General features: G+C 41.8%; 1 protein-coding gene across 7 annotated transcripts in view; it reads right to left on the bottom strand.

Moving 5' to 3' along the window:
• Nucleotides 1–703: 703 nt before the first annotated feature.
• ZNF644 (zinc finger protein 644) overlaps nt 704–14388 on the bottom strand; it is a 144814-nt gene continuing 131129 nt past the window's right edge. For all 7 annotated transcript variants that reach the window (XM_073593170.1, XM_073593171.1, XM_073593165.1 and 4 more), the window contains 3 exons: nt 12894–13016; nt 11168–11270; nt 704–2014 (listed from right to left, as the gene is read on the bottom strand). In XM_073593170.1, the coding sequence (XP_073449271.1) occupies nt 1822–2014; nt 11168–11270; nt 12894–13016 (419 nt within the window). In that variant the 3' untranslated portion in view covers nt 704–1821. The remainder of the gene's footprint in view (nt 2015–11167; nt 11271–12893; nt 13017–14388) is intronic.

The following is a 14388-nucleotide window of genomic DNA, read 5'->3' as shown; positions in this document are numbered from 1 at the left end:
GTACCAGCTTGGTTTCTATTAAAGTCTCATAGGCATCAGCGCCCCTCTCAAAGCTCCGGTTCTTGGGTTTGCCCATAGCCCACGGGTTCCTCTGCATTACTTCCACCAGGCCGTGAAGTCACTTCCATGCGATAGGCACAGATCGTACGGCCGCTGGGAACTGGGATTTTAGGCCATTGCTGCAGCTCCTTCCTGTATCCCGTACCCCTGGTCTGGATATTCCGGTCTGTGGTGTTATTTCATCTCACCCTGCTGCCCAGCTGTTTTCCATCGGAGCCTTCTGTCATCCACGTGAACCCAGCCTCCAGGTACTCAGAGGTCTGGTCTACTCCCATGTTACATAGGCTGCTGTATACCCGGCACTCCATTCCACCTTTATGGAATAAAAGATTAATTTTTATTTACCAGAGGCATGGTCTTATTTAATTATTGGGGTCTAGCGCTGTCTTCCTTTGTTGGAGAAGATATTCACGAAAAAATACAATGGACTGAGACATTCGGATCAGATTCTCATGCTCAGTTTTGGATTCTTAAATGTGATCTGACAAAGTTAATCGACTATGACTGTAATAACATCGGCAGTCATTGTGAACTAGTAGTTCTGTTATAAACTGTACTGTGCAGAATGTATTCCTCATCTTTTCTGTTATTGTAAAATGATTATATTTAAAAAAATGAAAACACAAATGAATAAGGCTGTCGGTGAAGTATAATGTACAATTTTTACTGCAAAAACTGAAAAATTATGAAAGCTTAAATCCAAGAATGACTTCTTACCCACCAAGGCATTAGAATGACAAAATTCCATCCTCACAACACATTTATTTCAATAGTTCTTTAAGTAGGCCCTTAGCACGAGCATAGTGTTACACAATTGTCATACACAATCACATCCAAAAGAGCTCTAAAATTGCAATTGTAAACATTCTCATATGTTGAAATATTAAACGTTTTTCTAAAATGCTCAAGTGTGGAGCATAACTGAAAATCTTTAAAAAGTGTGTGGTGAAAAAAAAAAAAAAATCTACTAGTACAGAAATGGGGTTTAATAAAATACTAAGTAGACAAAATGGCTAAGAACATTCATTAAAAAGAAAAACAAAAAACATAAGTGAATTTCTTGCCAAGCAAAATAAGCTTGCTCAAAACCTACATAAAAGAAATGTCACGGGTAAATACATCTTTGTTGACAAAGTAGGAGGTAGCATGGATGCACCAGTTAGTGAGAAATGCAACTGAAATAGAGTGTATTTTCTTACAACAAATAAATTCCAGTACTATTTACACTTTTTTTTTTCAGAAATAGGTTAAACAATCCACCCTCCACTTTTTAGTACAAAAGCCTTGTGTAATAATAATAATAATAAAAAAAATTCAACACAGGTATCTTCTGTACAGAATAGCACTGATTGCCCTAGTCAAATGAACAGTCTTGGAACTCTGCAGTATAATGGTAATACCTAATGCCCTATACAAACCAATAAAGTTTTAGGAACGGTCTTTAGAAAATATATTGTATAAACACAATTAGATTTTTTATTTTTTTTTTATAATTTAAAGCAGATGGTTTTCCATGGTTGAAGGATATTTAGTATTTGATTCTTGGTTTAAACTGTTTAAAAAGGCTTAAATTCATGGGTGTTTAGCTTAGCACATTATGTAGGAAGAGAAGTGTAGACTTAGGTCTGTGATAGTTCAGTTTAAGGTTGCGGCACATCAGTATCTCTTTGTCCTTTGTACTATAAACAATTGTAGAAAAGAAAAGAAAAAAAAAGTCCTAATATACATCCATGGTAACTACATTGTCTTGTAGAATTGCTTTTATGTTGCAGCTTCAGCCATTAATAAAGGGACATTTGTTTCAGTGATTGAAGGGAGTTTCTTTAGTAGCGGTTCCACTTCAACCATTCCAGCTCCAGTCCGTGGAAGGTTTGCATTGACAATGTGACGCTGCAAATGTTTTATCCAATCTTCTTGTACAGTCAGAGGTCCACGAAAGACTAGTCCACAAAACCTGTTAAAAGACAATGCTTTTTAATAATGAGCTTTAAATACAAATGCTTCAAAATCAAGTTACACACAATACAATGACATTTCAGACAAAACAAAACCACTCAAAATTGTTCAACCACTTGCCGACCGCCCTATAGCAGTTTTACTGCCACAGGGCGGCTGCACAGAATCACGTATATGTGATCCTGTACTTCTGGGTATTGGGTGCGAGGTTGATGGCTTGTTCCTGCTGTGATTCTACACAGCAGGAGCTGATCAGCAGGTCCCGTGGACCCGATGTCTGCCAGCACCCGCTAATTGTTCGTTACACAGGCAGAATGCCAATTTGCCTATGTAAACAAGGCAGATCGCTGTTCTGTCAGTAAGGAAGGCGTGGATCTTAGGTCTGTGCCTTCCCCTAGTAAAAGCATCTCCCATACTACAGTAAAACACCAGCTAGGCACAGTTAACCCTTCGGACAACCCTGATGTTAACCCCTTTCCAGTCAGTGCCATTAGTACAGTGACAGTGCATATTTTTTTTTTAGCACTAATCACTGTATTAGTGTCACTGGTCCCCAAAAAGTGTCAGTATCTGCCGCAATATCGTACTCCTGCTATAAATCGCTGGTCGCCACCATTACTAGTAAAAAAAAAAAAATTCCATAACTATATCCCATAGATTGTAGACGCTATAACTAAACCAATATATACCTATTATTTTTTTACCAAAAATATGTAGCAGAATACATATTTACCAAAATTAATGAAGAAATTTGATATCTTACTTTTTTTTTATTGGATATGTTTTATAGCAAAAATGTTTTTTTTTTTTTTTTTTTTTCAAAATGGTCGGTCGTTTTTTGTTTATAATGCAAAAAATTACAAACACAGAGGTGATCAAATACCACCAAAAGAAAGCTCTATTTGTTGGAAAAAAAAAACAAAAATTTTATTTGGGTACAGTGTCGCACCACCGCACAATTGTAAGTTAAAATAATGCAGTGCCGTATAGCAAACAACGGCCTAGTCAGGAAGTGGAGTAAATCTTTCGGAGCTGAAGTGGTTAAAACCGAAGCGCAGGATCCAAAGCATGCGTCAGTATAAAAAGGAACTCCAGTGAAAAAGGATTTCTACTTTTTTGTACATCAAGCAAGGGTTAAATTAACTAGTATTGTTTGTCTCAAAAGCTACACATCAGGACAAAAAAAAATTGGGAATGCTAAAATGTTATAGATGTTACAGGAACAGGGGTAGAAAGAAAATCTCCAACTCCATCACCAACTGAAATAAATTTCAGTGACAACTGTCAAAGGTCAATATACCCTCATCGATTTCCCCTCACTTCCTACTGTGTCTCTGAGTGGAGATGTGGAAAAATTGCCCAAAGTACAAACCCCAAATTCAAAACAGTTGGGACGCTGTGTAAAATCTAAATAAAAACAGAATGCAATATTCTGCAAATCATAAAACCCATATTTTATTCACAATAGAAAATAGGAAAACAAATCAAATATTTAAACTGAGAAAATGTACCATTTTAAGAAAAAAATAAGGTAGTTTCTATATATGTCTTAAAAGGAAGTTGGGACAGGGCCACGTTCACTACGGTGTAGCATCCCCTTTCCTTTTAGGAATGGAGACCAGTTGCTAGAGAGGGATTTTGTCCCACTCTTGTCCGATATAGGATCCTGCTAAATAGTCCTGGGTCTCCTTTGTCATATTTTTTGTTTCAAGATGCAACAAATATTTTCAAATGGTGAAGGTACTGGACTGCAGGCAGGCCAGTTAAGCACCCAGACTCTTTAACCACAAAGCCATGTTGCTGTCATAGATGCAGTATAGCATTGTCCTGTGAAATATGCAAGGACTTCTCTGAAAAAGATATTGTCTATATGGGAGCACGCTGCTCTAAAACCTGGATATACATCTTTCAGCATTAATGGTGCCTTTCCAGATGCGCCAATGCAACTCCATACCATCAGAAGTGCAGGCTTTTGAACTGAGCACTGATAAGCCAGAAGGTCCCACAACTTTAGTCTGATGGACCCGGCGCCTATGGTTGTTAAAAAAAAAAAAAAAAAAAAATTTGATTAGTCTGATCACAGAACAGAGAAGACAGGAGCATTTTGGGATAATGTTCAGATATTGCTGCTTCAAGAACTTTACCTTGCATTTTTGGATGGCACGTCAAACTACGTTTACAGACAGTGATTTTTGGAAGTATTTCTGAGCCCATGCAGTGATGTCCATCACAGAATCGTGCCCGTTTTAATGCAGTGCCGTCTGAAGGTTCGAAGATCATGGACATTCAGTATTGCATTTTGGCTTTGACCCTTGCGCACAAAAATTTCTCCAGATTCTCAAAATTTTTGAGGATATATTTAAAGTCTTCCCAATTTTACGTTGAGGAACATTATTCTGAAAATGTTTGACAATTTTTAGAGGCAGCTTTTTCAAGACTGGTGAATATCTGCCCATCTTTACTTCTTAAGACAGTCTAACTCGAAGATTCTTTTTAAACCCAATCCTGTTACTGACTTGTTACCAATTAACCTAATTAGTAATTAGTTGCAAAAAGGTTCTTTCAGCTCTTCCTTATTAGTACCACTTACTTTGCCAGCTTTCTATTGCTCTGTCCCAACTTTTATGAGACGCGTTGCTGCCATCAATTTCAAAATTACTTTTTTCGTAAAATGGTACATTTTCTTAGTTCAAAAATGTAATATGTTTTCTATTTACCTGTTGTGAATAAAATATGGGTTGATAAGTTTTGCAAAGCATTGCATTCTGTTTTTATGTAAATTTTACACAGCACCCCAACTTTTTTGGAATTAGGTTTGTACAAGAAATCTTCAATGTGCTTAGTCACAATCTCTAGAACTAGGTTGGTGAAGGATATGACTACTTTCCTTTTTCTGCGTTTGGAATTCCCAGACTGATACAGAAGCCACATTTAGGAGGTATGGGCTATAAAAAACAAAAAACAAAAAAAACCAACATACTCACCTTTATGGCTGCAGCATTGGCCTGCCACTGCCCACCACCTGCTCTACCACCAAGAATTGAGTAATCACATGACTGCAGACTTTTCAGTCTGCTCTGAGCAAATATCGGTCACCGTTCGTCATCGCTCTCTGCTCTGCCCCTCCAGTACTCACTGGAGCACCGGGTTGGAAAGGGTGAGAGAGTGGCTGGCTCAGGTTCTCAGCGACACACTGAGGCTGAGCCAGGTGCAGGTCATGGATCTGGGTAGATTCAGACATTATCGGGACCCTTCAACAGCCTGGAGCAGATCTGTGATTCAGGTGAAAAGGAGAATATATAAACTGCTATGGCAAAAGCCAACAACCAGAAGGTTGGGCACTTTGCCCTTCAAATAATGCAGGGAAAATTATTTGACAGTTAACACGAAAATTACTATTTCTCTTCCACTCATTGAAAGACAGGGAATATCTGTTGATTTTGATTACTGGGATGTCTCAAAGCAGTTTCCCCAGCAGGGCAAACAAAACAACCCAAGAAAGCAGTAAAAATCACACCACTGCCTTTAAGACCTTGTGGTCAAAACTGGCTTCTGAGGAGGCAAAAATGTCAGCTGAAAAGCCTAGCATGCACTCATGGCAAAGAAGTAGTGACAAAATCTGGGGCCACATCAACGCAAAGGGATAAGCCTGAATAATCTGTTGAATTAATTTAGAAATATTTGCCAAGGAGGACAGTAGACCCTTGTGGGAGAACAAATAAAGTAATCCCTTTTTTGAAAGGAGGACATAGCATCCAGATACACTAATAGCCCAGGACACATCTAGATAGTGCAAGCCCCTCTTCCTTGCGATTAACCAGTTTGGGGCAGAGGGACTGCAGAACAATGTCTTCATTAAATGAAAGGCTGATACAATTTCAGAAAACAAAAAAAAAAAGAAGAGGGAGGGTAAAAGCTAAAGATACCAATTCTCAAACCCTAGGAGCCAAGTTGACCATCACCAGGAAGGCAGAATGAACAAGGACATTTCGTAAACAGCGAATTCTGTATGACTGAAAGCACCAAGTTTAAGTACCATGGTGTCACCGAGAGCTGAACCAGCAAATCATCATGCGTAACACCTTGAACAAAGATACATTCCGGATGGCCAAAGATACATTCAGGATGCCGAAGGCTGAAATTTGACCTTTAAATGGGCTACATCATGATCCACTCCACAGAGCGGAAAAGTCAAGATCCAGGGCACCGAATAACCTCTAGAACAGACTGACAGGGACACGCACCAGGCAAAAAACCCTTCCAGGAATGCTTACATACTTCACAGGAAGTAAACCTTCTATGAGCATGGTCAAAATCACCAAAATAAGCCCTGTCCAACACCTGGTTCTCAAGAGCCAGGCCATCAAAGCCAGTGACCATAAAGCAGGGTGGAAGATGGACCCATGGGACAGAAGACCTGGATGATGAAGAGGTAAACGCCAGGGGCATCTGCGACCAGAGCCACCAGAATGACTCTTCAGTCTCAATCCTGTGAAGAAGCCAAAATAAGAGCTTCAGTGGTGGAAACACATAAATAAAACTCTGATATCAGGGCGTTACCAGGCATCCAATGTATCTGCCCACTGATCCTGCATCCTTGCCCAAAGCAATGCATCTTTCAACTGAATGGAGATGCTAGAAGATCCACATCCAGTGTCCCCCAAAGCAGCCATAGAAGGTAAAAGATCTCAGAGTGAAGGATCTCCTTAAACCAACCACTGATGGCTGAGGTACTTTGCCTGCCAGTTGTCCACACCCAGAACATAGACCGCCATAGAGTTGGAACATGCCTCTTTTCCCAAGGAATAATGTCGGGCAGTTACTTGGTGGCAGCAGAGCTTTTGGCATCACCCTTATGGTTGACATATGCCACGGCCAAGACGTTATCAGACTGAATCCTGATCAGGAGACCAGTCAAATGATCGGTCCAGTGTAGAAGAGAAAAAACGTTTGCTAAACATTCCAACACAATTATTAGCAATGGTGACTCCTCCAGCATCCTTGAATCGAGAGAAGAGACTTCTCCAGCCAAATATACTGCTATGCGTCAAACCATTATCCGATTTCTCAGACAGTAGCATGGAGGATCACTGCCACTACACCAATGAGGCTCTTGCCTTCCAACTTAAGCAAATTTCCTTCTCCACATGCAATGGGGACTTGTCAAGTTGAAAATAATCTCCTGTTGAAGGGTCTACGTGTGGTGTCAAATCTTTGATGATCCCTAGGAACACCATCAAATCTATCATAACCAAATGGAAAGAACTTGGCACAACAGCAAACCTGGCAAGAGACGGCCGCACACCAAAACTCATGGATCAGAGAGGCAGCACAGAGACCTAAGGTAACCCTGGAGGAGTTGCAAAGTTCCACAGCAGAGACTGGAGTATCTGTACATAGGACGACAATAAGCTGTACGCTCCATAGAGTTGGGCTTTATGGCAGAGGGGCCAGAAGAAAGCCATTACTTTCAGCAAAAAACAAAATGGCACGTTTTGAGTTTGCGAAAATGCATGTGGGAGACTCCCAAAATGTATGGAGGAAGGTGCTCGGGTCTGATTAGACTAAAATGTAAGTTATTGGCCATCAATGAAAACGCTATGTCTGGTGCAAACCCAACACATCACATCACCCAAAGAACATCATCCCCACAGTGAAACATGGTGGTGGCAGCATCATGTTGTGTGGTTGTTTTTCAGCAGTCGGGACTGGGAAACTGGTCAGTTTGAGGGAAGGATGGCTGGTGCTAAATACAGGGATATTCTTGAGCAAAACCTGTACCACTCTGTGATTTAAGGCTAGGACGGAGGTTCACCTTCCAGCAGGACAATGACCCCAAACACACTGTTAAATGCAACACTTGAATGGTTTAAGGGGAAACATGTAAATGTGTTGAAATGGCCTAGTCAAAGCTCAGACCTCAATCCAATAGAAAATCTGTGGTCAGACTTAAAGATTGCTGTTCACAAGCGCAAACCATCCAACTTGAAGGAGCTGGAGCAGTTCTGCGAGGCAGAATGGGCAAAAATCCCAGTGGTAAGATGTGGTAAGCTCATAGAGACTTATCCAAAGCGACTTGGAGCTGTGATAGCTGCAAAAGCTGGCTTTACAAATTATTGACTTTAGGGGGGTGAATAGTTATGCACATTGACTTTTTCTGTTAATTTGTCTTATTTGTTGTTTGCTTCACAATAAAAAAAAATCTTCAAAGTTGTGGGAATGTTCTGTAAATTAAATGATCAAATCTTCAAACAATGCATGTTAATTCCAAGTTGTGAGGCAACAAAACACGAAAAATGCCAAGGAGGGTGAATACTTTTGCAAGGCGCTGTAGATGCATCATAACAACCATCTGCGAGAGAGCAGCAAATGACAGACACAAATTGAGCTTCCATATTTTCCCTGGCAGAAGAAATACCCTAGCAAGTCTGGTATTCAGAAATAAGCCCAGATACTCCAGTTGGAAGGAAGAGATTAGATCCTAAAGCTGAAGAAATTCCCACTAATCGACTTCTTGAGCTGGTCTTCTTCAGCTGGTCTCTAACTCTGAGTTGGACTGTGCTCACAGAAGAAGATTGTCCAGGTAGCCCACTATGTAGATGCCATATAGTTGTAGTAGGGCCAGCACCTTGGTAAATTCTGGGGGGGGGCGCTGAGGCCAGGCTGAATGGGGGAGCTGGAAGTCATTAGAGGGGTGGGTGCTGTGTCCTTCGAACTCAGAGAAATGAATTTAAGGCGATTACAAAAATCCTATGTTCTCTTTAGTTCATCGATGGACACAGCGCTCCATTAACCTTGACTATAGGGATGTCCAAAAGCAGTGCCAAAAGGAAAATGTGGGGTGGGGAGGATAATCCAAGGCTAAACACAAGAGCCCTAACCAGGTCACAGGAGCTCAACCAGGACACAGGAGCCCCATCTGAAATGAAAATTTTAAGAGAAAAACACCCCTCAAGAGGCAACAGCCCCTCTTAAACAGCAGCCTGCAAAACATTGCAGCCAAAATATCTACTTTGTAGAATATGGTGAAAGTATGCACCGACGACCAAGTGGCCACCTTGCAAAACGGACATATTGACGCTTGATGACGGAAGGCCCAAGAAGTACTAAGTGCCCGAGTAGAATGCGCCGTAACAGGGAAAAAGGAGGAACCCGACCTTTAATAGAATAGGCCTGAGTCGCTGTCTGTCTGATCCACCTGGAGATGGTAGCCAAAGAAGCGGCCAGCCCTTTCCTTGGTCCTTGTGGAACCACAAAAAATGAGTCCGAAAGGACCCTGTGGCTGCCAGAAACGCCCAAATCTCTTGAACCACATCCAAGGCATGCAAAGCAAATCTTGGGATGAACAGGCTTGGGACACAAGGAAGGCAACACACAATGTCCTCAATCAAATGGAAGTCCGAGACAACTTCAGGTCAGAACGATGGACAGGGTCGAAGAACCACCTTATCTCTGTGGACCACCAAATAGGAAGTATGACAGGATAATGCCGCCAACTACAACACCCTACGGGCCAATGTAATATCCACCAAGAATGCCACCTTCTGGGACGACGTAGGCAAGGGAATCTCCCGAATAAATCCCATGGTGGCAAAAAAGACTGTATAGGCGGAGCTACAAAGAAAAAAAGAAAAAAATGCTAGGGCCAAAAGATCCCAGCAGGGAGCCTAGGTCTTGACTCCTGACTAGACAAAAACAAACTGAATGCCTAAGGCAGAGAGGGGGTTATATACCAGCTGATGACGGCCCATGGGCGTAGCCAAGTTTTTTGTTCTGCCTAGTCCTACTCCTACAGAAGGCGATATAACCCTATAGTCAAGATTAATGGAGTGCTGTGTTCGTCTATGAACTAAAGAGAAAAACAAACTTAGTTGGCTGCTGCCACTTCTTGCATAGGAGTCGTCAAAATAGGAGTCATATGACAGGGTGACAAGGTTTGAGGGTACCAAAGACTCACTAGAAGTACTACTGCATCCTCAAACTTAAAGGGTCTCTTCTCACAGATTTAATAAGAGCCTAGACAAGTTCTTTCTTGTGGAGGATTGCCAATCCCTCTTCAGCACAAGAAAAAGCAGATTCAGCCTGGGTTCACACTAGCGCAATTTAAAAGATTGCATGTGATTCACTCCCGCACCACAGGTACTGATCACATGTGATCTCTGAGCAATGCAAGTTCAGCCATACAGTTGTATGGCTGAACTTGCATTGGATTCATACAGAAGATAGTGCAGGGACTTGTATCCAAGGGGCCTAAAGCTTAAGACATGGCGACTGGTGTACAAGAGTCGTACGCAAGGGGTTCCGAGTTGCTCAGACAAGAAGTAGTGCAATCCTAAGACTACAAATGAGACAGGGAGGGGATAAGGGGGGTTTCCATCAGCAAGGGCTGCCCCAAGCTGTCTGTGTGTGTATTGTACCTAGCCTCTACAGCTTCTGCAGGTGGCATTATAAGGCAGTGGCCAAGATACATTCATCTTCGCTGTGTTTTTCAAATGAACAGAAAAATTCATGGTTCAATAAATTGCTGTCTATTGATAAGCCCTTCTATAGTAGGCCTGGTTATCATTTACTAAACCTTGTAAACAGAAGTAAACAAAAGCCTGGTCTTAAAGTGGTTAAAGCCTAAATTGTGCCTTAAAGTGATTGTTATTTTCATACAACAAAAATACTTTACAAACATGTTATACTTACCTGCTCTGTGCAGTGGATTTGCACAGAGCAGCCAATATCCTGGGTCCCTCTTCTGTGCTCCTGGCCCCTCCCTCCTGTCGAGTGCCCCCACAGCAAGTAGCTGTGAGGAAGAAGCCGCCTTTCGCCAGTGGTCTGACATCCAGTACTCAGTCACAGCTAGAGCTATTTAATCAGTAGGAAAAAAGAGCTTGGTCGATTGAAGACTCTAGCTTAGTGTCAGTAAATAAGCATTTTTTTTTTTTTTTTTAGGGAGATTTATGTTGGACCAGACTGGTTCATTGTTTCAATATAAAATTAAGGCACTATGCAAAAAAACTGAGGAAAGCAGTGAAGTCAGTACTCCTGCATACTTTTGCCTGGTCAATGGTTAAGAAGGAAAGCAAAGATAAAAGTCAGTTAGAAAGATTAGTTCAAATATTTCTATAGACCTATGAATACTGTACACATCTGTAAATTATACCTGCATCTCAAAACATAAACTTCATCTGCACTGTGCGGTAAAGGTAGCACTTTCTTCTTGCTTCCAGACCGTGATCTTGACTTCTTTTGCTTGCAGTCCAAAACTAGTACACAAAAAGTAACATTTAGAATGGGGACAGATCTACACAATATTAACACATCTTTACAAAATGGAAATAAAGTACTGTATGTATGAATATGTATGGCTATTTTAAGTTAAACTTTCTACAGCCATTGAACTTGCCATCTATTTCTATAAATAGCAACAAAAAGAAAATGCAATAAACATTGCTGAAGCAGGATTACAAAAGTACCTTTGAAATCTAAATGCGAGTGCGTTTGTGAAAATGGGCGGCAGAGGTCTGTGTGGTATAATTGCGAGGAAACTGCTAGTAGTGATGGCATTAACAATTGAACATCTGCATGGAATTTATCCATACCGGTTTATCTTGTCCCAGTTGAATAGGATAATACCCCTTTTAGTGATATCAACAATGATTATTAAACGTTGGGCCTTTAACAAGCATTTAAAGGGTAGTATTGTAAGTCACTCAATAGAAAACTAAAATTAGTCTGATAATTTAACATATCAAACACCTTCACTACTGCCTGGAGTATGCATGTTCTCCCCGTGTCTGCATGGGTTTCCTCTGAGTACTCCGGTTTAGTCCCACACTGCTAAGACATGCTCATGCTGGGAGGTTAACTGGCTCCTGTCTAAATTAGCCCTAGTAAGGACTGATATTGATATAAAAGTACAATATACTTATATATAAAGCGCTCCGTAAATTGGCGGTGCTTTATAAGTACTTAGTAATAAATTCTAAAACATTATCAAGCTCTGCTATACCCCTGGAGAGTTATTCAGTCATTGCCCATATTATGGCACTGCCTCCAGAACTTAACTTCTAAGAAGACCCACTAGTAAAAGAAGAGCATTGGCTGTCATTAGCGGTCTCTTCTTGTCTTTGAGGGTTCCTTCCTTGCGGCTAGCAGACAGGGAAAAACCTTCAAATATCAGCACCAGCAGGAACTGAAAGTGCAAGCACCCCCAAAAAAGTCATTTTTACTGGGGGTAGGGGAGGGAGTCTGTATTAGATCACTGAGCCTGCACGCTCCCCAAGAGAAAGAGCACTTGTTCCAGGGCCTCTGTTGTCCCTTTTACGTTTGCATGCAGCTCCCTCCCCCACCCCTCCTAAATACTTATCCGAGCCTCATCTCAATCCAGCAATGGGCACGAGAGCAGCAGCTTCCTCTCCTTATTGGACAGAGGCACAAGAAGGAGCCATTGGCTCCTTTTGCGGTCAATCACAGCCAGTGAGGAAAGAGGACGACGGGGCCAAGTCACACTCTGTGTGTCAATGGACACACAGAGCCGGCTCGGGAGAGAGCATGCACGAGCGCCCCCATAGCAAGCAGCTTACTATGGGGGCTCTTGACAGGGGGAAGGGGCCAGGAGCGTTTTTTTTTTTTTTAATACAAATTGTGCCTTTAGAACCACTTTAAACAATTCTAGTGCAAAGGTTACAGGTTTCCAAATGACAGTATAATGGGGTAACGCCGTCAGGGCATTTAGATGCATACTATTTAGTAAAGTTGTTTCTCATTGCCTACTGCAAAATTTAAGATTTTATTTTAATGCAGCAATGCAATCCTAAAGTTTCTTTAAGAGGTTTTTGGTTGCAAGTTACTACTTCTGCCAGAAGACTCTTCTTTGCACGGCATACCTGTTCCAGTCAAAAGACCAGCACTCTTCTTTCGGGAATATGCTCGCAAATGGTTGGACAGGCTAACTGCACTTGTAAAGGTTGTATTGCAGTTCAAACAAGTCTTAAGCTTTGCCGACATACCTACAAATTAAAAATCATACAAAACGAAAAACATTTAAAATACAAATCTATCCCAAAAACATCTATAATAATAACATTTTATAAAATAAAAAATATGCAAATACAATATCGACCCTGAAAACATTTACAATATGATACCCTTACATTCAGGTATAGTCCAAGTACATTAGAAAGACAAAATAGACTTAAAAATTAAATTATTAAATTGCAGGTCTATAGGTGCATTGGAACCATAAGTTACATTTTCTGCAGATACAGAAAACATCTGTTCATCTGGTCAGAAATCTTGTGGTCCTGTAACCTCCTGTGGGCCTGAAGCTGAACTCTGGGCACAAAAAAACATTTAATCTCAACATATTCCTCAATAGCTACAAACGATAGGAATCCACTTTGTGTGCACCCAATGCCTTTAAAAACCCAGCTATTACCTTGTAAAAGTAGCTGCGACATCATCAATATGCAGTACATAGCCTGCAGTGGGAGGGGCCCAGCAGACCCTACTCACTACAGGCGGTCTACTGAAAACTACAGGAGGAGGATCCTGATCCCTTACCACGTGATCAGCTGTCAGCCAATGACAGCCGATCATGTGATGCAAACAGAGCCGGGAATCGTCTATTTTTTCTCCTCGCGCTACAAAAGCAGATAACCGGCGGCTGTGAGAGGGACATCGGTCCCGATTGTGGAGAGCCTCTGCAAAGGCTTCTGTGCCCACCTGTGCCACCTACCAGTGCCCACCAGCGCCACCTATAAGTGCCCACAGTGTCTTTTATCAGTGCCCACAGTGTCACCTATTGCCCAAAGTGCCACCTATAAATCAGTGCCTCATCACAAGTGCTGCCTATCAATGCCACCTACCATTGCCCATCAGTGTCGCCTTATCTGTGCCCATCAGTGTCGCCTTATCTGTGCCCATCAGTGTCGCCTTATCTGTGCCCATCAGTGTCGCCTTATCTGTGCCCATCAGTGTTGCCTTATCTGTGCCCATCAGTGTCGCCTTATCTGTGCCCATCAGTGTCGCCTTATCTGTGCCCATCAGTGTCGCCTTATCTGTGCCGCCTTATCTGTGCCCAATCAGTGTCGCCTTATCTGTGCCCAATCGGTGCCTATAAGTGTCGCCTTATCTGTGCCCAATCGGTGTCGCCTTATCTGTGTCCAATCTATGTCGCCTTATCTGTGCCCAATCAGTGTCGCCTTATCTGTGCCCCATCAGTGTCGCCTTATCTGTGCCCCATCAGTGTCGCCTTATCTGTGCCCATCAGTGTCGCCTTATCTGTGCCCATCAGTGTCGCCTTATCTGTGCCCATCAGTGTCGCCTTATCTGTGCCTATCAGTGTCGCCTTATCTGTGCCTATCAGTGTCGCCTTATCTG

The sequence above is a fragment of the Aquarana catesbeiana genome, linkage group LG07 (assembly GCF_042186555.1).
Source record: "Aquarana catesbeiana isolate 2022-GZ linkage group LG07, ASM4218655v1, whole genome shotgun sequence".
Lineage (NCBI taxonomy): Eukaryota > Metazoa > Chordata > Amphibia > Anura > Ranidae > Aquarana > Aquarana catesbeiana.
This window is presented reverse-complemented; position numbering and strand designations above follow the sequence as displayed.